A 22094-nucleotide genomic window follows, 5' to 3' on the forward strand; every position below is an offset into this window, starting at 1 on the left:
GATTATCTGGACTAATTATGATTTTATTTCGAGTCACACTCCAATACAATTGTCCACAAAGATTAAGTAAAAACAAACTTTCACAAACAATATGAATCTCTTTATCGTCAATATTTCATCGAATTGGAATTAAACCATTTCAGCTCTAACTGATCTGATTTACTCTTACAGAGCACTGAAGTGGGAGGATCTTTACAGGAGATTTATTACAACCAACATTTAAAAGTGGCAGTAATTTGTCAGTAAATGTGTGTGTGAAAGTGTGTATGTGTGTGTCAGTGAGAGGATCAGAGAAAGACAACTTTCCTCCGTCCCAGTCCAGATGAACTCTGATTCTTCTGATTTTCTGTTTCAATGAGAGGGAAGTGGACGACTGTAGTGTAGAAAGTTTTCCATATTCACCTCTACGATATCCAACTTGCCAGATTCCACTTATGGAGTTTAAATCTTCCTTCCTCTGAGTCGCTTCTGTCATCACACCCACTAACCACTCTGTAGATTCTCCTACTTCAACATCCCAGCAGTGTGTTCCTGAGTTAAAGCCCTCAGAGCCCAGAACATACCATCTAAAATCAAACCTCTCTGGATTATCAGGAAGCTTCTGTTTCTCATTTCTGAGTCTCACACTGGTCAGATCATCAGACACTATAAGGTTGGGATGAGCGGTGTTGGGGTCCAGAGTTACAGGTGCTGAGTGGCAGAAAAAAATTAATAATGTGCAGTACACACACGCACACACACACACACACACACACACACACACACACGTATATACAGAGAGAAAGAAAGAAAAACAATATATGCACAATATAGACACACGTACTGTCCATATTGTCTCACATTGTCTATATTGTCTTGTATAGCCAGGTTTGTCCTTGTATAGTCCAAGCTAAATGTGTTGTGTTATTTATGTCTGTATGTAGGAACCTTTAAAAATGTACTTTGTTCCCAATGTTTTATGATGTTAATTTATTAAAGAATAAATTAACATCATACTACTGGCCAGTTCACCATTCAACTGCCGGGAATCCAGGTTTTCTGAGTTAAGTTAAAAATATGAAATTGTAACCTTTTGGGTTTAAAAAGAGGGTTACATGTACTTTTGAGACTCACTAACAGCTGGAAACAAATTCCTTGGCCAATAAACCTGATTCTGATTCTGATACAAGAGAAAGCGAAAAAGATTCTTACTGTATCGAACTGCGTCCTTCATCTTCTCCCAGACTCTGAACTTCAGGTTGGCCAGATGTTTGGCCACATGGATCAGCGCTCCTGAAAGCTCCTCCGGATGCTGCAGTGTGCACTGAGCTCTGCAGGAACATCAGGATTCAGTGCCGCTGTGGGTTTGGAGTCAGAAACACAGAGAACGAGAGAGAGGGGAAGCACATCACTCAACTTTTCACTGTGGTCTTGTAGTTCTGTAAAACAACAAAGCACATATCAGAGGATCCGACTGATGTTTTTCCTGACCGAAATGTGACGTTTCTGACGACGGAAACCGGTTTTACTTTCTCACGGTAGAAATACAGAATAAACGACACTCACCTGTAAGAACGAGACGTCTTCGGCTCTCATCTCCTCTTTCACGGCTCCGATCGTGTCTGAAAGAGATGATATGTCTCTGCTCAGCTTCTCGATCTTCTCCTTCATCATCAGACTCTTCTGCTCCTCTTCCTCTCTCAGTGCAGCTATCCTGGCTGCTTCTTCATCTCGTAGAACCTGGTGAAGCTTCTCAAACTCCTCCCTAATCTGCTGCTCTGTGTGTTGGGCCTGAATCTGCAGTGAAGAGAATCACATGAAATCCATCTCAGTATGCAGTGATGCAAAACATCAACCCATCTTATTGACTCTAACCTTTATATGTTCTGCAGTCTGACTCCAGGTTCGTTTACAGTCTTCAAAGATCTTCAATTTCTCCTGTAGGGGCTTCAGTGCAGTTTTCAGCTCCTCCTGAAACAAAACAACAGACTGCATGAAGACTCTCTGTTCAAGTTTTGATGGATTTCTCTAAGATAAGAACTCATTAGAGCTTCACCAGCACTTTAGAGCTTTACAATTTAAATATGATCCAATAACACACTCACATTCTGTAGTTATGATGTCAATAAATTTATCACAAGACAATTATAATGTATTGTTTAATGAATTCACCATTATGTAGAATAAACTTTATTACAGTATATGAACGCAAATGAAATTTTATTTACCTTACAATCGGTAATTGCCTCATCAACAGGGCAGAACTTGTGGTCAGTGTGTTTTTTTGAATCCCGACACACCACACACACTAACTGTTGATCTTCCAAACAGAAGAGTTTCAGCTTTTCACTGTGCAGACTGCAAACCATTTCACAGTCTAGTGAAGATTTCTGACTTTTCTCCTGTAAGAATCTCTCACACAGGTTCTTCATCACCAGATTTAACGGATTGACTGTCACAGATGGCTTCTTAATACAAACAGGACATTCTTTGGATCCGTTGGTCTCCCAGAACTTCCGCAAACACACTTTACACAGAGTGTGACTGCAGCTGAGAACTATAGGATTCTTAAAGATTTTACGGCACACAGGACAGGACAAATCCTCTTTTGAAATCTTAGAAGCCATTTAATTTCACAGTTGTCGTTCTTCTCTCCAGTCTAAATGTTCAGAGTTTCACTTTGGTAAAAAGTAATCACGCTTTGATGCGGGTTTGTTAATACACGACTTTGTAGGTCCACTTATTGATCAATTCCTTTCACGGAGCTGAAACGAGACTCAGAATTCTCTATAAACTCACCACAGTAGAACACTGCAAAAGGTCTGCGGTGGTCTCAGGTTTAACACTGCTATAAATAGAGGAGATTTAGAGAGACCCCACATGACCTGTTATAGTATCTCTCTTCATTTTAGTTCAACTCAGTGACTCGAATCATTTCATTCAGTTCACCAAAATGATTCATTCATTGACTCTTTCAGTATTTGTTATATCAATATTATACGTTATTAAGAGTGCCCTAAGGTTAGAAAGTGTGATTTGAAAAATGCATTAAATAAGTGTTCTTTTCCTTTCTTTCTTTTTGTTGAAAGGATGAAAAAATGTAATAACCAAATTCAGTTTGTTCAGTTAGCATTTTGTTCAGAATCAGCAGGTCTACTAATCTTGTTCAGACTCAGTGAGGGGTTTATTGGTTTATTACTTTAAATCAATCATACCACTCTTTCACAGTTTGCACTTTTTTATTAAATAAATTATACAGGCATAATTTAAACATTTTTAATTTATCGACAGATTGGAAATGTTATAAGAGGGACAGCGCATGTAGGACTTTTTGGAGACAAGGTGAGGGAGGTGAGATTGAGATGGTTTGGACATGTGCAGAGGAGGGACATGGGGTATATCAGTAGGAGAATGCTAAGGATGGAGACACCAGGAAGGAGGGAAAGAGAAAGACCAAGGAGGAGGTTTATGGATGTGGTGAGGGAAGACATGCAGGTAGTTGGTTTGATAGAGGCAGATGTAGAGGACAGGGGGGGGATGGAGATTTTGTGGTTGGTGTGTGTTTTTGAATCCCAACACGTTATTGATTGTCCAGACAGAAGAGTTTCAGTTTCTCGTCATGCAGATCGTTTCACAGACTGATGAAGATTTTAGATTTTTCTCCTGTATAAAACACAGGTTCTTTAAGACAAGATTTGAGGGAGGATGGTCTATAGACGACTTCCTCCTACAAACAGGACATTCTTCTTCTTTGGTCTACCAGAACTTCTACAAACACACTTTACACACACTGTGACTGCAGAGAAGGAGAACAGGATCGTTGAAGATTTCACAGCACACAGGACAGGACAAATCCTCCTCTGAAAACACTGAAGCCATTTAATTTCACAGCTGTCGTTCCTCTCTCCAGTCCGCACATTCCAACTTTCACTTTCGCTTTGGTACAGAATATCACGCTCTGGTTTTACAGAGACACACGACACCAGTTCCAGTCGGAATCTTCATCTTCTTTCGGCCTCTCCCACTAGGGGTCGCCAAAGCGGATCATCCATACCCCCTGTCATCTACATCTGCATCTTTCAAATCAAGTACATGCATGTCTTCCCTCACCACATCAATAAACCTCCTTCCTCTTTTCCTTTTTCCTGGTGACTCCATCCTCATCATTCTCCTACTGATATACCTCATGTCCCTCCTCTGCGCATGTTCAAACCATCTCCATCACACCTCCCTCACCTTGTCTTCAAAACGTCCTACATGCATGTGCTGTCCCTCTAATAAACTCATTTCCAAACCTGTCCATTGTCATCACCCAAAGAACATCTCAGCATCTTCAGCTCTGCTACCTCCAGCTCCACCTCCTGTCTTTTACTCAGTGCCACTGTCTCTAAACAGCATATACAACATCTGACTCCAGTCGGAAGAAACAGGCTCAGAAAAGAGCGATCTCATAAACGCTGTATTAGGAACCGGTCTCAAAAGGAACCCGTCATCGTCTGGGTGACGTAGAATAGCGCAATTACAAAAGAAAATCATTATAATCTAAAAATATTTATTATTAATAATAATAATACTTTATAAATAAACTCCGCAGTACCTAGTTGTAAACAAAAAAAATTTCAAACTCGTGACTAAACAAATAGTTTTTCAGGCTATATTCATATAAAGTATATTTATACTTTATATCCAAGTTAACAAATAAAATGCACAATGAAACGTCATGAATATTTCCAATTCAGACCACCAAACCCACTGCCATACCGGTTCCCCTGCAGGGAATCGTTTCTCTTGCTGTCACGGCCATTTCCCGAGTTAATTGTGCACTTGATTTTGATTCACATAATTTACACATTATTTAAGCTCCTTGTTTGGTTGCTGCTCTAGTTATCTAGCTCTTTAACTAGATCTTAGTAAGTGACAGTCTCTATGAGTTGGACATTTTAGCATATGTTTGTTTGTTATACTTGGTCCAGTTTCCTAGCTTTTCCCAAGCCTTGATTTAGCCCTTTGTTCATCCCTAGTGCTTGGTTACCTCCTGTATTTAAAAAAATTTAAGTTCTGCATTCTCGTTTGTCCCCTTTTCAGGGGTTCAGTTGAGAAAGAAGGCCTCGCCTGAGTCAGGACACTTTATGGATATCCCTCTTCGACACTGCTGAGGATGCTCTAGGGTTAAGTGATCTCGTCTCAGTGCTACGTCGAGGCCTAAACCGTGACACACGAGTATTTTAGACCTAAAAGCAGGTTTACAGTTAAGAAAGTGAAGTTCCTGGTTTGAACACTAGGTGTCGTTAACTCGCCAAATAATCTGAAACGCTCCTCGGTTTTAGGACTGCAGATGGACTGGTATCTCCAAACCATGTTTTTTCGTGAGTTAATCCTGGTCGGAGACTCAAGAAATAACTGTTACTGTATCCGCTCATTTATTTGAGACATATGTATACATTGTTCACGGTTCATTGTGTGCGCACGCGTTTTAAAACCTGTATAGTTTGTAGGTGAGAAGATTCCTGACGGAAGCAAAGTCCAGCCTTTATTTGTGTAAAGTGAGGAAAAGACGCTGGAGGATTCCTGTGCGGGGGGAAGCCCAGCCCGGGGCGGGGTGAGAGTGAGAGTGCATCGGGGAAGATGAGTTTCTAGATCTCTTGGTGAGCAAACAACGGTGGAGATAAATTAATCAATCCCAAAGCATAAGAGCGGTGAGTTGAAACTGGTCGCTAAACACCAGAACCGCACTAAAAGCGTGTCGCACACGGGATGTAGGGACAGCGGGGAATGTGCTTCCGGTATCGGGGCGTGACGTGACGCGAGCCGCTGGGTTCCTCCAGAGCTGCGCCGGGGTGTAGAGAGGGACAGAGCGGGGAAAGAGATGTGGCTGAATCCGGCCGAAGTGTCGCTAAAAAACGCGCTGAGCCTCTGGATCACAGAGAAATCCAACGACTATTTCCTGCTGCAGAGGAGAAGAGGACATGGAGACACCGGGAGCAGATTCGCAGGTACGCGCATTAAAAACCAGGCTGAAAAGCGTTTTTATTGATGTGTGTGTGTGTGTGTGTGTGTGTGAGAAGCTGTTGTATAAATTGCATACATTGTAACATTAAAAAACAAGTAGGCAAAGTCTGTTTCTGTATTTAGGAACAAATTACATCAGTTTCTTTCTTTGTTTTTGTCAAAAATGCATTGCAGAACATTGCAGCTCCATATGCAAATCACAAACAAACACACAGAAACAAACACGCACAAACACACACATTATCCGTGTATATAAAATACTGAGAATCTGAGTACGAGGTTTATTCAGTGTTGTTATTCAGTGTTGTTTTTTTTTCTATTCTGGAAAGTCTCACGTTTCAGCTTTTTTCATTTCCAGGCTGAAAAAAGTGAGTTTGTGTGACTGAAAATAAAACCAGGGATCCAAATTCTCAAACTCCTTCCAGATAATAAAACCCCGTCTTGTCTACAATCCCCCCAGAGCTTCTGTTAATCTGTAAAATACACAGGAAGGGTGTGAGGAGGAAGTGTGTATGTCGCATAGACAGAAAAGCAAAAGTCTATCAAACTTGTGACCCGTTTAATAATCTACAGGTCTTGACTGAGAACGGTTATTTCAAACCAGATTTGGGAAATAGTTTCTCCACCTTCCTGTTTCAGTCTCGGGCAGCAGCTGAACTTGCACCTGTCGTAGCAAGGGCCTGGTGTATTTGTTTAAGATAGCAACGGGCCGTGACCCTCAGGAGACCAAACTCACAGTCTGGTGGATATGCGGTGAAACTGTAGGCTAATGTTAACAGCTTTTTATCTGAGCAACACATTTGTCCTACTTTTTTTGGGGTGTTTTTTGCACATTCCCGGACAGCCCAGACACAATCTCCATGACGAGGGGAAAAAAAAGTGTAAAAAGAGAACAAACGATTCTCTTTCTTCGCCATCTCACATTCCTCCTTTTGCTGGTAGAAAAGCCAAATGGCAGTTTGCAAGAATCCCTTTCTTCTTATTGTCTCCTCCTGCGAGCGATCATGAACTCTCCAGAGACTCGGTGGTGGCATTTTCTAGCGTCCTTACTTTCAGCCTGGAGTCGTGTTGTGGTGGGTTTTTCTCCATTTTTCTCTTTGCAGAACTCGTGCGATTGTCCTTATTTTGCGGATGCATTCGGCCTGCTTTTCTGCTCGTTCTTCCTGGAGTCCCAGAGCTCAACCCACGATTGGCAAATCTTTACGTCCAGAGGCCTTTCGATTCGTTTCCTAGATGATACCATACATGAGATGTTCGTTGGGAGTGATGACGATGGACAGGATTAGAAATGAGTTTATTAGAGGGACAGCGCATGTAGGACATTTTGGAGACAAGGTGAGGGAGGTGAGATTGAGATGGTTTGGACATGTGCAGAGGAGGGACATGGGGTATATCAGTAGGAGAATGCTGAGGATGGAGGCACCAGGAAGGAGGAAAAGAGGAAGGAGATTTATGGATGTGGTAAGGGAAGACATGCAGTTTGAAAAAGGCGGCTGTAGAGGACAGATGGGTATGGAGACAGAGTAGCCAAAAGATCATGACTCCACTATCTGCTCTTCGCAGCCACTGTGGAGGAACCTTTTGAAAGCACTGTAATAATAGTATCGATTTCAATAGACTTTAAAACAGTAACCGCACTGTAGTGTTTTCTTTGTTTTAGTTTAAAATGATCCCAAACTTGGGAAACTTTCTGGCATTTTCTTTGACCTGAATCTTCTCCTCGACCGACACTGTTTACTTCCTGTTCTGCAGCATCTTCTGTGTTTAGTTTAGTGGGTGGTGCATCAATGAAAATGGTCAGTGGGAAACGCGGTGCTCGGTGTTTACTTGAATAGACTGAATAAAGCATTAAGGAAATAAATGTTGTCGAATTCGTTACAGCCCTAAAGTTATCGCTGACCACACGGGGGAAATGTCACGTGGCGTGGCGTGGTCCACCAGGCTGGGGGCTAGCTTGGTGTCACTGGATTCTTTTCATGCTTTGCATTATTGAGATACTTTCTCAGTCTCTTTATCCGATGATCCTTCTGTCTTTGATATTCTCTCTTATGGTTGGTTTGTCTGTAGAAATATTTAGAAGTATTCTGTCAATGTCTCAGTCTGGTGTGTTTTTCCATTGTCCGTCTTGCCCCAAAGATGTGGTGTTTCCCTCTCATGGTCACTCTCTGATGGTCTCATGGACTTTTGGAAACTGTACCTCAATATATTCAGTTTAGAAAATGTTTGATTGCAGATGGAGAGCAGCACCTCTTAGTAACACAAAAGAAAAGTGAAACATGAGGAAAAGGAAGTCAGGTCATTGTCTACGGCGTGGTTTGTGGTATGGCCCATGACTTGCTTGTTTGTGAGACTCATGGAAATGTGTATATTTGTGTGTAGGTATGTTGGTGGGAGCGCTGGACACCGTGTTGGACTCGAACGCACGAGTCGCACCGTTTCGGATCCTACTGCAAGTTCCTGGTTCGCAGAACAGCTGGGTCATCGCCAGCGGCAAGAACTTTGACAGCCGTTTGCAAGCATTACACTTTGAACACTCATGTCATAGAATATCATTACACAGATGCAACTTTTGTTATAATGGCTTAGATACTTTTGTTTATATATTTGATATTTCGTTTGTGTGTAGGAACCACAGTTGAAGAAGTTCAGAAACACTGGAACTGGTTGGACCAGAACCTGTTGCCCTACATGTCTGTGTTTGAGAACAAACTGGACGCCGCAAGTTTTGCGCAAGGCAAAGTCAAGGTTTATCTCGCCGATTCGTATTTTAACACTGAGGCGCATGGCAGATTAATACCTTTTTTTTTGTTTAAACCGCATTTAATAAGCCATCTTAAACTCGAGGTTTTATTTTAATCCTCACTCTCACCTACATAAATGTGTTTGTCGATGGCGAAAGACCATCGATCGATCGCTCATCAAACGCCGCATCGTTTTCCAGGGCCTGATCGCCGAGGAGGCGCCGACGGGCCCGGCGTCGCCGGAAGAAGACCCGACCCCTTTCCGCGAGGCGACGGCGCGATTCGAGCAGAGGTTCGGCCTGCCGCCGACAGAAAAACTGGTGGCTCATTATTCTTGCTGCTGCCGGAAAGGCAGAGTGCCACGTCAGGGCTGGCTCTACCTTTCCACCAATCACCTGGCTTTCTACTCGTCCATGCTCGGGAAAGAGGGTGAGCGATTTAGTTTCTCTCGTCCGATCCCGTTCCGGTCGCTAAATTTACATCACAATAGAAGGCGTTTTACTTTGCGGTGTCGTTTGCTACATTAATTTAAGGAAAAATTGTAAAAATTTTTACCCCCCCTCCCGTTTCAACAGCAAAGCTGCTGATCCCGTGGGCGGAAGTCACGGCGCTGGAGCGCGCAACCTTCGGCCTCGTCAACGACGCCGTCCGAGTCCGAACTCGGAGAAAGCGGCACGAGTTCTCAATGTTCCTCGACGTGGAAGAAGCGACGACGGCGATGACACAGTTGGCAGACACGGCGCTGCGCAGACTCTTTGACGACGGCCGTCCGGCTTCCGACGTCACAAAACGGTACGGACCCCCCTCTGCCGAAACTTGTCAATCAAAAGCGTGTAAATTCGAGCTTCTTCAGTGTGCGGGTTATGTTTTTGCTTCACTTCCTTTAAATGAAAGGAAGGATGTACAGATAAGGAAGAGAAACAACAAAGAAGGAACAGAAAAAAGTAAGCAGTGAGTCTCCTTTTTAGTGCTGTACAGAATAAGTAGCTCCTGTACAGCGTGTCTGGTGTATGTGCGCGCGCGCGTGTGTGTATATGCTAATGTGTGGTATAATATGTGCTTTCGAGCTTTATTAACTCTGTGTTTGTTTATAAAATGGCTGCAGTCAAGGCCTGCACTCTAATCTAGAGCTGTGTGTGTTGCACTCCACAGGGACCTGGAGCAGCAGGCTCTGCGCCAGTACGTGCTCTCGCTCTTCGGGCTCCCCCGTTCCGAGACGCTAAAGGAAGCCATGCGATGCTCAGCCTGGACGCCTCACGCCCGATGTCACACGGCCGGGACTCTCTACGTCACAGAAAATTACATGGCCTTCAGCAGCCTTCAGGAGGGACACTGCACCCTCCTCATCCCTTTCACCGAGGTACGGCCCGAAGCGACTATTGTAAATATCTACGATTTCTATGCCTTTGAAAAGTCTTCGATCAAGACTCTCAGCGGAGCCCTGATTACAAGCTTTTCTGTAGACATAAAATAATAATAAAAAAGAAAAGGCATATGGGAGTTGTATCACAAACACGTTCTGGTCACACCGGGCATCCGCCAGAGTTTGTCGAGAAGTTTGCCGTGCGATTATTATTACGTGGGTGGAGTCTCCAGCGTTCCCCCCCCACAACCCCTAATTAATTTGTAGAGAGAGAGAGTAAAACCGAGAACGGTTTTAAATAGAGCTTCTCACCCACCAAAGGCGAAAGCGAGAACAGGAAATAACTAGTCTTGTGGAGGCTTCGCAGCAGCGCTTCTGTCTAGCAAGTGCAAAAAACAGCTTGATTTAGAACTCGAAGGAAACTAATGAACTCCGAAGCCAGGTTTTTCTTAAACAGCGTGACCCCGCGTGTGTAAAAAGAGCCACGCCTCGGGCCGGTAAAAACCGTAATGGCGACCGTACCGTGACAAACGCCGTGACCGATTTCATACCGTTCTCTCAGGTGCAGTCCGTGGAGAAAGCGGAGAGCACCAGCGCTCTGCCAAACCCCGTGATCATCAGCGTGCGCTCCAAGCGCGCTTTCCAATTGATCGAAGTGGCTCACCACGACCGGCTGGTGGACGACCTGAACGCTCGTCTCAGAGCCACGCCCGTCAAAAACACCCAGGTACCGTACCTCGGCATGGCTGATCTCTTCACTCGCCAAATCTTTTTATCGCTTATAACCATGGGAGGTGGTAGCTCAGTGGTTAAGGCATTGGGCTTTGGATCAGAAGATAACAGGTTCAAATCCCACCACCACCAAGCTGCCACTGCTGGGCCCTTGAGCAAAAAGCCCTAAAAAAAAAACCCTCCCCTGCAGTTGTAAGTTGCTCTGGATAAGGGCGTCTGCCAAATGCTGCAAATGTAAATGTCTCCTTTATGCACATTTGTCTTGTAGGTTTCCTCTACCCCGTATTACACGTTTTGCTACGACACGGACGAGACGGCCCGTCCTGTGATTCTCGAGGAAGCGTTAACGGCCACGTTCCTGTCCGGCCGATCGGAATCCCCAGAGCGCAGGCGCGTAAGTACGAGTACCGATGTGTATGTTGTTTTTCTGTTTTTTGTTTTGTTTTTTTTTTTTATGAGAAAATTTATGTAATGCAATACTGTCCGAGTTATAAAACACTGCATTCGAAAGGTATTCAAACCTCCTTTCTTTAAATTTTGTTGCAGCCTGATTCTGATAAAAATTTTCTGATTAATCCACACATCTAACAACGAGCAAGGCGCAAACGAACGAGACGAGCAGAAGCTCTCACGCTGAAGAGGACGAGAGAGAATTGGTTTAAAAAAAGGTGGCCTCCTCCTGTCGTACGGAACCGTTCGAATCATCCAACGTCAACCGACAAACAACACTATGTGTTGTAGCCAAAAGTGGAAACACCGGCAATCTCTTAAACCGCTTGCAAACCAGGGCCTTCTATAGAAACGTGTTTTCCAAATCATGTCAAATGGAAACACGGTTGGACATCAAGAGAAATCGGAGGCGTCTGAGCTCATTTTCAAGTGTTGCTGCAACACATGATTGTTTTGTTTTCACCCCGGATTATTTAATTGTAAAATATTTAGACCATATTTAAATTATTTTTTTCAAATTTTTCCTACACTCAGGACGCCATAAACACAATGTGAATGACTGTAGTATCAAAATTGAGTGAAGTTAAGGAGGTCTGAATACATTCCGACAGTGAACATGTACATACACGGTGTGCGTGCTAACGCTAACCCTAATGCTAACCCTAACCTTATTTCGGTCTAATTTCTTACTCATTTAAAAAGCTCGCTGTTTATGCTGAACCCTGCCAGGAAGTGAGGCACCGGAAGAGCCCCTGAAGAGATCAAATGTCAAATAATTTTTGTTTTGTATGTACGTGGTCGGTATCACATCCACTTCCCCCGAAGCGTACGAGAAACAAGGGGCAACGGTGGTCCTCCTTTTCACCGCTACGATATTTTTGTATATCAACCCTGCAAGCGTTTGGGGCCAAGGTCCTGCCTTGTCTTCTAATCAGGCCTTTCACGTTTGTCGTAGCTGTGGGAGGAGCATCTGGAGGAGTTTGGGCGCGGTGTGCCCGCCTTCCGCACAGAAAAAACACGAAAACTTGTGGCCGCGGGCATCCCAGAGTCGCTGCGAGGAGAGATGTGGCTGGCCTTTTCAGGTAAGAGCTACTGTGTGTGTGTGTGTGTGTGTGTGTGTGTGTGTGTGTGTGTGTGTTGAAATTTTTATTTTTTTATAGAATTTTTTATACACTGATGATGAAGGGTGCGTGTGCACTTGTTTGTTGGCGTTGCAGACGCGCTCCTATCTGAACGACCGCTCACCCTCTTACTCCGACCTGCTGGCGGCGAGGTCGAACGAGCAGACGAGCGACGAGATCGAGCGAGACCTGAGGCGCTCGCTGCCCGAACACGCCGCGTTTCAGAGCGAGACCGGCATCGCGGCACTGCGGCGCGTGCTTAACGCCTACGCCGCCCGCAACCCGGCAATCGGCTACTGCCAGGTACAAACGCGCACCCGCACAAACGGTCCGTCCGCTGACGCAAAACCGTATCTCACATCGTCTCGTTCGTTTGCGTGCGCAGTCTATGAACATCTTGGCGTCGTTCTTGCTGCTGTACACCAGAGAGGAGGAAGCGTTTTGGCTGCTGGTCACGGTGTGCGAGAGGATGCTGCCCGATTACTTTGACCGCAGGGTCATAGGTGAGTGTGTGCGGGAGGAAAAACACAACTGTTCCGTAGGGGGTTTTTGTTGAAATTTATAGCGGTCTCTTGTGTGCGGCTTGGTTCACCGTTGCCAGTTTAGCGCCACGAGGTCGCGACCTGAGCGTGTGCCTCTAACCCTTCTCCCCCGTCTTTCTTTCTTTCAGGAGCTCAGGTGGACTGCTCCGTGTTCGAGGAGCTGATCCGCGAGCGGCTGCCCCACCTGGCCGAGCGAGTACCGGACCTTACGGCTCTCTCGTCTTTGTCTCTCTCCTGGTTCCTCGCCCTGTTCCTCAGCTCCGTACCGTTCCGCAGCGGCCTGCGCGTCCTCGACTGCTTCTTCTGCCACGGAGCGAAAATAATATTTCAGCTGGGGCTCGCCGTGCTCGACTCGAACGTCGAAGATATTTGCACCAGCACCGACGACGGCCAGTCTCTGATGATTCTATCCAGGTATATGTTTTAACCCGTTATGTCTTTTATGGTTACGGTTTGTCATTTTCTGACACTCCACTCGATTAGACTTAATTGCACGTGAGATTGAAAACTTCACTATCCAACTAGAATGTGACATTTCCTGAAGAAAATGTGAGTAGTGCATGCCGGTGCAAAACTCCACACCCCGGCCGTATTGTTTTTAGTGCCGACCACAAAATGCGACCGTACTCGGAGAGACGAGCGATTCGATACCTCGCACAGCTGATTTCTGACTTTTTTTTTTTCCCCTTAAACATGCCCGTGTTGCAGGGTTTTTTTTTTTTTCATGTTTCCGCCCACGTGGCAAAACGCGGTGTCGTAACGGGTTAGGGTTAGGGTTGGAGCGGGTTTAGCGGCGCGGTAAGCTAATGGGTTTGCGTGGTATACCTTGGCTGGTATAGCTATGGAAGCCTTCTGTCGTCCTTCTTTGAACAATAGCAAAGGCGTAATCCGTGCCAAAGAACTGCAGGATATGGATGAAGCTGATATAACCTCAGAATTGAAACTGGGTAGTGCTGGGTCATAAATCGATTTTATCGATTAACTCGAATGTGTAGTTTACATCGATCTGTTTCAATAAAAATCAGGTTTTTCTTTAATGTCCGCCAACGCTCCCCTCTGGACTTCCATAGTTTCGAATGAACTCAGCCCTCCTCCCTCCCCCCGCGCGTTTGCCATAGAGATACACAAACAACATGGCAGCGAGCAGAAGAACTCGTTCCCAAGAAAGGCACAGTGTCATCTGTAATTTGGAATTGGTTCGGTTTTGCTGCGTCAGACGCACAGTGTCCCTGTCTTTTACTATCTTACATTTCAAATAATTTTACTGTGGAGTTTTGGAGAAAAGTAAAGGCAAAATCACTCAAAACCTCAAGTTGTTTTTTAATCATGTTCCACATTTAAACACTCATAAAACATTTTTCTTTGTCGGTTTGCTCATTTTATGTTATTTTACGTTTTATTTTTCACAATTTACAGTACAATGGCAGGGCCTGCCATCTGACTTTTAACAGACCACCAGAAAGAATGAAACGTGGATATATTTATACCAAATCCACTGAGATGCTTAAAATGTCAGAAGTTCGGTCACGGTTCTGCAGGATGTAGGAATTAGCCGGTTTGCCGGAATTGTGGTTAAGAGCATCATGAAATAACCTGTACAAAACCCTCTAAATGCAAAAACTGCCTTGAGATCACGCAGCTTGTCTGGATTAAAGAGAAGGAAATATAAAGAATGAAACACACAAGGAAGGTGAGCTATGTTGAAGCTCGCAAATTAGTTGAAGGACTCCCTGCTTTTACCCTGAAGTAGTAGTCTTATTCTGATGTTGTTATAGACCAGGGGTCACCAACGTGGTGCCCGCGGGCAAAAGGTCGCCCACAAGGACCACATGAGTCGCCCGCGAGCCTTTTCTAAAAATAGCTGTTTCCTACCTTGTTAAATCATTGTTGATAATTATTGTGAGAAATCATTAACGTGATCAGTGTCTACACATGGATCAGGGGTGTCAAACCCGGTGTCAAATCCGGCCCGACGTACAATTATATCCGGCCCGCGAGATGATTCTATATAGCTCTACTATAATTATTGTTAATGGCCCGGCGATATGAAGCGACGATAAACACAAACTACAGATCCCATAATGCAGCGCTTCAGCTGTCTCACTGAACGCTAGACTACCTGCGAACATTCCAGCGTCAATCAAGTCGAGCTTTTGTTGACGTATTTAACCCTATTGTACAGTTATTGTGAAACAGCGCCTCTCCGTGGCGAAGAGGAAAATTGATTCTGAAAACAGAGCCTTTCAAAACCGATAGGATTCTAAATAGATGTTTACTGACACTGCCGGTAAACTCGTGTGTCTTATTAGTGGCGCGAATGTGGCTGTAATTAAGGAATTGAATCTAAGACGGAACAACGGGACAAAACTTTAGAAGAAGCTGAAAACCCTGAATGCAGAGCAGAAGATACAGAAAGTATCTAAGAGTTAAAGAAGAATCTGACATTTCAGCAGAGCAAAATCACAAAGTGAAGCTGGTGTGAAAACAGAGGAGAAATCAAAGGCACATCAGCAGGTTATTTACTGAGGGAGAGTTTCTGAAGAGCTGCATGTTGAAGCTGTGACACGTCTGGTGTTTGACTGGAGATATTTTTATGGAGAGCCAAATATTTTAAGTTATTTAAAGTTGATTATTTTTTTATAAAATGGCATAAGAGCAAAGAAATCTGATTGTTTAGATTTGTTGTTATTTTAACGTTTACTTAAAAGCACAATTTTTACAGGTTTTTCGCAGCATGTTCATATTTCTAACTTGTATCATTTTGACAGGAGATATTTATATATTTATTTAAAGTTTTAGTTTATTTATTCTGGAATAATATTCCTGTTTGTTTTTATTCATATTTATGTTAAAAAAAATTTTTTTTAGTGTGTTCAAGAAATGTTTATCCTGTTTGGCCCACGACCTAAAGTGTGTTTTGAGTTTTGGCCCACTGATATAGGTGAATATCATGAATTATTAATAACATATAATTAAAGGTAAATTGAGCAAATTTGTTATTTCAGAATTGTGTATCAAACTGGTAGCCCTTCACATTAGTCGGTACCCGAGAAGTAGCTCTCGGTGTCAAAAAGGTTGGTGACCCCTGTTATAGACAGTATATAAGGCACATACCAGTAGTTGTCAGATGGCTCTAAATTGGATATCTACAGATAAACCCAAAGACATAAGCAGCACAAAGAATTTGAATTCCCAAAAAACAAGGAACGTTTACATTCAGACCAAGCAAGTTTAAGATGAACAACTGGAACAAAGCGGTTCAAAAGAAAAAAAAATTCCAAAGCACAGTAACCCAACATTCAAGTCAGGAGATACGCCGATCTCAGGAAAATGATAATCCAAAAGACGTTGAAATGACTGAAACTGTGCTTAGTCGTAGCCGCAGTCTCTCCCCTAAGTGTAAAAACAAAGGACCCGCTCCCATTTTTCCCGCTTTGGGATAAGTAGCCATAATAATCCGGTGGAATTGTCGAGGGATAAAAACTAACTTTGCGGAATTACAACAGTTAACTGCGGATCTGAGTCCACTTGTCTATTGTATTCAGGAGACCCACTTATCTCCAAAAGATGCCTGGAGGTTTAAAGATTTCAAAATGTACAGTGCGTATGGTCCAAATCTCCACCGGCCTTCTGGGGGAACAGCGGTCTTGGTGAAAAATATAATTCACAGTCATATAGCGTTGGATACCCAGTTCCAAGCAGTAGCAGTTCAAATTACTCTTCGCAGAGTTATAACAGTATGTTCTATTTACATTCCCCCGTATGAAAGTATTTGACCTCGGGAAACGGATAAACTTGTTTCACAACTACAATACCAAAACTCACGGGTGACTTTAACAGTCGTAATACTTTATAGGGATGTGAAGAACGATGTGATGTCGAAGGAAAAAGAACGAAAGCTTTTATAGGAAATAATGATTTGTGTTTGCTAAATGATGGGACAAAAACACATCTTGACCCAGGTCACGGTACCTATTCGGCGATCGATTTGACAATATGCAGTGCCGATATCTACCTTGACTGCTCACGGAGGGTCTGGGATGACCTCTGTGGGAGTGATCACTTTCCAGTTATCACATTTATTATCACATTTCCACTAGTAAAGACCTTGTACTTTGAATGTTTCAGCACCTCTCACCCTTCACTGTGCAGGGAACATTTCTGCACCGGTCCGGTTCTGATCGGGCGAAAAACCTCGCACTACTTTGCAAAAGTAGGTTTTGGACATGACTGCATTTTGTGGAAAAGACAGACTTTGTAGAGCGAATCAGGGAATTACTTAGTTTTGACCCATGTGAAATTTCACATGATGATACTTTATGAATCTCTCCCCAAATGGAGCCCCATTATCTGGCCAAGGTTTAGATCTTTAGGCCTTGCGGTTTTGTCTGCGCGATCAGTTTTATGGCGGCGAAATAATAATAATAATAAACGTCCCTAGAATTACAGTGTTTCTGCACTACGCGCTCAAACCCATTTAAAGGAGGTACGAGCCATTTTATTGCAGATCGTCCCATAAAAAGGTACAAGCACCGAATATGGTCCAAACCAGGGGTTTTCAACTGGTTCTGTGCCAGGGTCCACCATTCTGACTAACAAGTAATCTGCGCCCACTATTGTAAAAAGCGATCCATGCTGGTGCTGACTAGCAAACTTCACCTTAGTTAGAAACGTTAGCTAACAGCTCCACTCCAAATTTCAATTCACCAAAACTATTAAGCATCTATTCAATAAAACCTTAATAATGTGTTTTCTTAACTCCGAGATGCTGGTCTATTTCGCGTGCAAGATGAATGTGTACGTATATGAGGCAAAACACAACGTTAGCAAAGCATAGGCCTGATAGGTGCAAAGCTAGCCTATCCTGTGTCAGTTTGAATATTTTAGATATTTTCATTAAATTCAGTTTTCCCACTAATGTGCAAATATTCTGGAAATGTTTGGAAAAATAAATTATGGAAAAAAAGTGATTTTAATAGTGAAATTATGTAGGATGTCACGGACCACGTGCAATGCCGCCGCGGGCAACCAGGGGGCCTCGGACCACCGGTTGAAAACCCCTGGTCTAAACCGAGGATTCAGTAGAGAATCATTTTAAAAAAACACTCGCAATCGTGCGGCAAAATCGTCCCAGACACCCATTTTGATTGAGTTGAGTGTAATGTGGCATAGTTGTTTGTTTAGTTGTGTTTGAGGGTTTTTTTGTCCTGCTCTTTTATAGAATTTTATTTTCTTTGTGTGGCTTGACTGGAGTCTAATGTAAGTTATGCACTTTTGCAGCCACAAAATTGTGTTATGCTATAAACGCAGGTTCCGAGATCGGCGAGACTGTTGGTGCTTTCCGCAGTGACGAATCAAATCTCACCGATCGGACCCCTAACCCCCTTCTCAAAGATCGTGCGATCGGTTATACAGTAATGCTCAAATTTATTGCAATGTCGGGAATTCTACAATAATAATCTTTTCATACGACGCTTGTGCAGGTGACGGGTATTTATACTCTGCCATTTTAGACTTGAGACTATTTGGGCAAACGCAGCTTTACTCTGCATAGTGAAGCAGTTAGATTGTCAAGTACGTTCCAACTAAATTATATAGTTCCATTAAATGGTTTATTTAATAAATTTTAAATGTTATGCACTTTTTTCTGTTCACCAGCAAATTTTCTCAAGGCTGCCAGTATCTGTGACATTTTTTATTTTCCCAGTTTCCTGGAGCGCGTCCGAGACGACGACGAAGAGGAGGAGGAGACCCGGCGTGCGGGACGAGCGCCGATCCAGATGACCGGTCTCCTGGCCTCCGCTTACGAGGTGCGTGCGGCCGGAAACGACTCGGACACGTACGTAAAACGGCGTATACGAAGTTAACGAGCGCGTGTGTTTCGCAGAAGTTCGGCGACCTGACCGTCAAGCGGCTGGAAAAGATGAGATCGAGGCACAGGATCCGGGTGCTTCAGGCCCACGAGGACACGGCTAAAGAGAACACGGTGAGTGTAGACGCTCGCCGGGTCACGCTCTCGCCGACCAAAAACGAGCGCTTGTTTTATTGACCGGTGTTTGACCTTCCGTAGTTACGGCTGGCGTCGTCCGGACTGTCCCTGTCTCGAGAGGACCTGTCGGAACTCTACGAAGTCTTTAAGGTGCGTTTGCTGCGTGTGTCGCTAAGGAACCGACGCCTGCGTCGAGTAGCGCCCCTCGTGACCGCCGCCGTGTTTTTCAGACGGAGCATTTGACCGGATTGTATCGGGGAGACGGAGAGAGTTCCTCTCGCGCCGAAGGATACCGACTCGACAGGGTCCAGTTCGGGACCCTTCACGAACGGTTGAGTCCGTGGCCGGGCGAAGCCCTGGCTCAGAGAACCTTCGACCTGCTGGACCCCGAAGGAACGAACTTTGTCTCCTTTGACGGGTTTGCGCGATGGATAGGTTTGGTTCGATTCCTTTTTATTCGGCATATATATTTTGGCAGTTTTCTCGACACGGCTAGAATATAGAATTTATTTCATTCGGTATAAAACGATATATGCATAAACATGTACTGATTTGCTGCTGCTGTTATTTGCCACTTTTGGATTCGGCATTTGTTTGTTTTAATAAAAGACGTTATTATGTTTTATCCCGATCACCCCTTAAACCCTACCATGCGCCAACCTCCTTCAAACTCACATTTGGCCTGAACCGTATTTCTGTAACTGCAAGTTTTCTGTGTAAAGTTGCTTTTAGATAATGTCTGTTGTGAGAAGCACTTTACAAATAAAACTTGATTGAATTGTCCGTTCGTGTGCGCCTCTAGATACGGTGTACGGCGACGACCTGACGGAGAAGGTGCGCCTCCTGTATCGGCTGCACATTTCCCCTGGAGAAGGAAGCCGGAGCACGGAGAGTCTCGGTGTGTGTGTGTCTTTTCATGGTGTTGTTTCAATGAAAGGGTTAGGGTTTTGGGGGGCTGGAGAAGAGACCGGGTTGTTTTGTTTGCAGGTGGGTGCATTGTTGGAGGGGCAGGAGAGGGCGGGAGCTCGAGCGAGCTGCTGCAGCAAATGCTCAGGGAGGAGTTGGCCAAGGCTGAGCGTAGCAAGGAGCTGTTGCCTGGCATGAAGCAGGTGAGTGAGGTCAGGCAGCAGTTGTGTGTGGAGAAAAGGGAGACAGGCACACAGACTGACCACCTCAGCCTAGCCAGCCTTTGTTTTCTCACACACCCATTTTATTTTTTTTACAGCACGAGTTCATTCAGTTCTGCAAGACCCTCTGCACGATGTGCCACGACACTCCCGATGAGAACGAACTCATCCAAGCGGTAGGAGCGGTCACCGGGCTGGTGCTGAGAATCGGAGAAGCCGCGCACAAGAACCGGGAACCGGAGGATACCCGGGAGCCTTCGGACGGGACGGTGACTTTTGAGCAGATCCTGGCCTCTGTTCTAACGGAACGAGCGCTGGTCGACTTCCTGGAAATGCACCCGGACCTGGGCAGCAAGATTTCCTCCGCTAAAAAAACTCTGGATCCGTGCGGTTCCTGACGCACACGCTTGCCGTTCGACTCGAGCCGGATCCGAGAAGCCGTGTGACTCGTGCCGTGTAACGAATCTTTGCAAGAATAATCTTATTGAAGGAACTTTACACAAAATTTATTTACTTTAAAGCCAAATTTCACAGGCAACTCACAGATTTGAAGTTTGCACTGAGCCGCACCATGCGTGTGACTGAAATCGACACCGTGCATGTATCTTATTACAAGGACAACCTATGCCACATGTTTGATACGTGTGGGGAAAAAATGTGAAAACAGCTATTAGTGTTTTTAAACTCTTGACTCGCATGTCGACTCCTCTCGTACAACCTAGACATGCAAACTGAATGTAATGTAATCAGCTTTTTATTTTTAGTTCCATTGTTTGCACCTACATCATTGTGGACAAATTCAATCAAGTATTAACTTATGCAAGCGTTAGATTACCTCCCATTTACTGTACATGACCACTTTAACCCACACCACTGTGCCTTTCTGTTCTTGTGACTCCTTCCCCATAAATAAACACTCACCAAACCTGCACTGTGCTTTATTGTGGGTTAAACCTTGCAATCGAATTATATTACAACGAGGAAAACAATTCAAATAAATACAAACTATTTAACCCCTGAGCAGGTAAACACTAAAGAAAAAAGGTTGAACAAGGGAGAAGGGTGTGAAAGTGTATAAGAGCGTGTCTGAGCCCTAAACACCGCCAGGAAGACTATTCCAAAGGATAAGGGCTAAATGTGGGAATGTTCTATCACCTTTAGTGGACTTTGCTATTCTAGGAACTACTAGAAGTTTAGGGTTTTGAGATCTCATGGAGCGTGACGGATTGCAGCGTGTTAAAAGATCGGGGTTATATGATCATATTTTCTTGACCTTGTAAGAACTCTTGCTGCCTCATTCCGAACCAACTGAAGCTTGTTTATTAATGATGCAGGACAGTAATGCATTACAATAGTCCATTCTGGTGGTCATGAACGCATGGAAGAGCTTCTCTGCATCGGATATAGATAACATGTTTCTTAACTTGGAAATATTTCTAAGGTGAAAGAAGCTGTTTTTGTGACTTGGTTGATGTGATTTTTAAAAGACAAGTCGCTGTCTAAAATAACTCCCAGGTCTTTTGCCGTTGAATTAGTGGTTACAGAACATCCGTCTAAATGCAGGTCGAGATGCCGCATACTGGTTTTTGGGCCAATAAGCAAAATCTCCGTCTTATCAGAATTTAATAGTAAAAAGTTATGGGTCATCCAATCTTTTATTTCTTTAACACACTCAGTTCACGTCTAACACATCTAACAACGTGCAAGGCGCAAACGAACGGCAATCTCTTAAACCGCTTGCAAACCAGGGCCTTCTATAGAAACGCGTCTTCCCAAATCATGTAAAATAGTAACACGTTTGGACATCAAGAGAAATCGGAGGCGTCTGAGCTCATTTTTAGTTGCAACACGTGATTTTGTTTTCACCCCGGATTATTTAATTGTAAAATATTTAGACCATATTTAAATTATTTATTTTTAATTTTTCCTTCACTCAGGACCCCATAAACACAATATGAATGACTGTAGTATCAAAAATGAGTGAAGTGAAGGAGGTCTGAATACATTCCGACTGTAAGCATAGCATGTACATGCACGATGC

The 22094-nt window shown here is 44.0% G+C and overlaps 2 protein-coding genes across 5 annotated transcripts; one reads left to right on the forward strand and one right to left on the reverse strand.

The window, feature by feature from the left end:
- Positions 1 to 145: 145 nt before the first annotated feature.
- On the reverse strand, positions 146 to 2606 carry LOC124379671 (zinc-binding protein A33-like). Its single transcript, XM_046840138.1, has 6 exons — positions 2208 to 2606; positions 1855 to 1950; positions 1546 to 1776; positions 1397 to 1418; positions 1192 to 1308; positions 146 to 690 (listed from the first exon to the last, which is right to left on the reverse strand). Exons 1-6 carry the CDS (start codon positions 2604 to 2606, stop codon positions 146 to 148), a joined length of 1410 nt encoding a protein of 469 aa, XP_046696094.1.
- A 2653-nt stretch (positions 2607 to 5259) lies between these two features.
- On the forward strand, positions 5260 to 20984 carry LOC124379413 (TBC1 domain family member 8). 4 transcript variants are annotated; one of them, XM_046839774.1, is made up of 19 exons: positions 5261 to 5972; positions 8368 to 8478; positions 8615 to 8722; positions 8930 to 9158; positions 9305 to 9521; positions 9882 to 10089; positions 10655 to 10819; positions 11093 to 11218; positions 12230 to 12356; positions 12490 to 12698; positions 12781 to 12898; positions 13066 to 13351; positions 18645 to 18747; positions 18825 to 18923; positions 19008 to 19076; positions 19157 to 19361; positions 19729 to 19824; positions 19914 to 20035; positions 20152 to 20984. In XM_046839774.1, exons 1-19 carry the CDS (start codon positions 5946 to 5948, stop codon positions 20449 to 20451), a joined length of 2925 nt encoding a protein of 974 aa, XP_046695730.1. In that variant the 5' UTR covers positions 5261 to 5945; the 3' UTR covers positions 20452 to 20984. The 4 variants fall into 4 exon arrangements, 3 of the variants coding, with proteins under 3 accessions (XP_046695730.1, XP_046695713.1, XP_046695722.1); XM_046839757.1 differs by having other exon boundaries at positions 5262 to 5972; positions 8615 to 8733; XM_046839766.1 differs by having other exon boundaries at positions 5262 to 5972; positions 8615 to 8733; positions 18828 to 18923.
- Positions 20985 to 22094: the final 1110 nt, after the last annotated feature.

The sequence above is a fragment of the Silurus meridionalis genome, chromosome 3 (genome assembly GCF_014805685.1).
Source record: "Silurus meridionalis isolate SWU-2019-XX chromosome 3, ASM1480568v1, whole genome shotgun sequence".
Taxonomy (NCBI): domain Eukaryota; kingdom Metazoa; phylum Chordata; class Actinopteri; order Siluriformes; family Siluridae; genus Silurus; species Silurus meridionalis.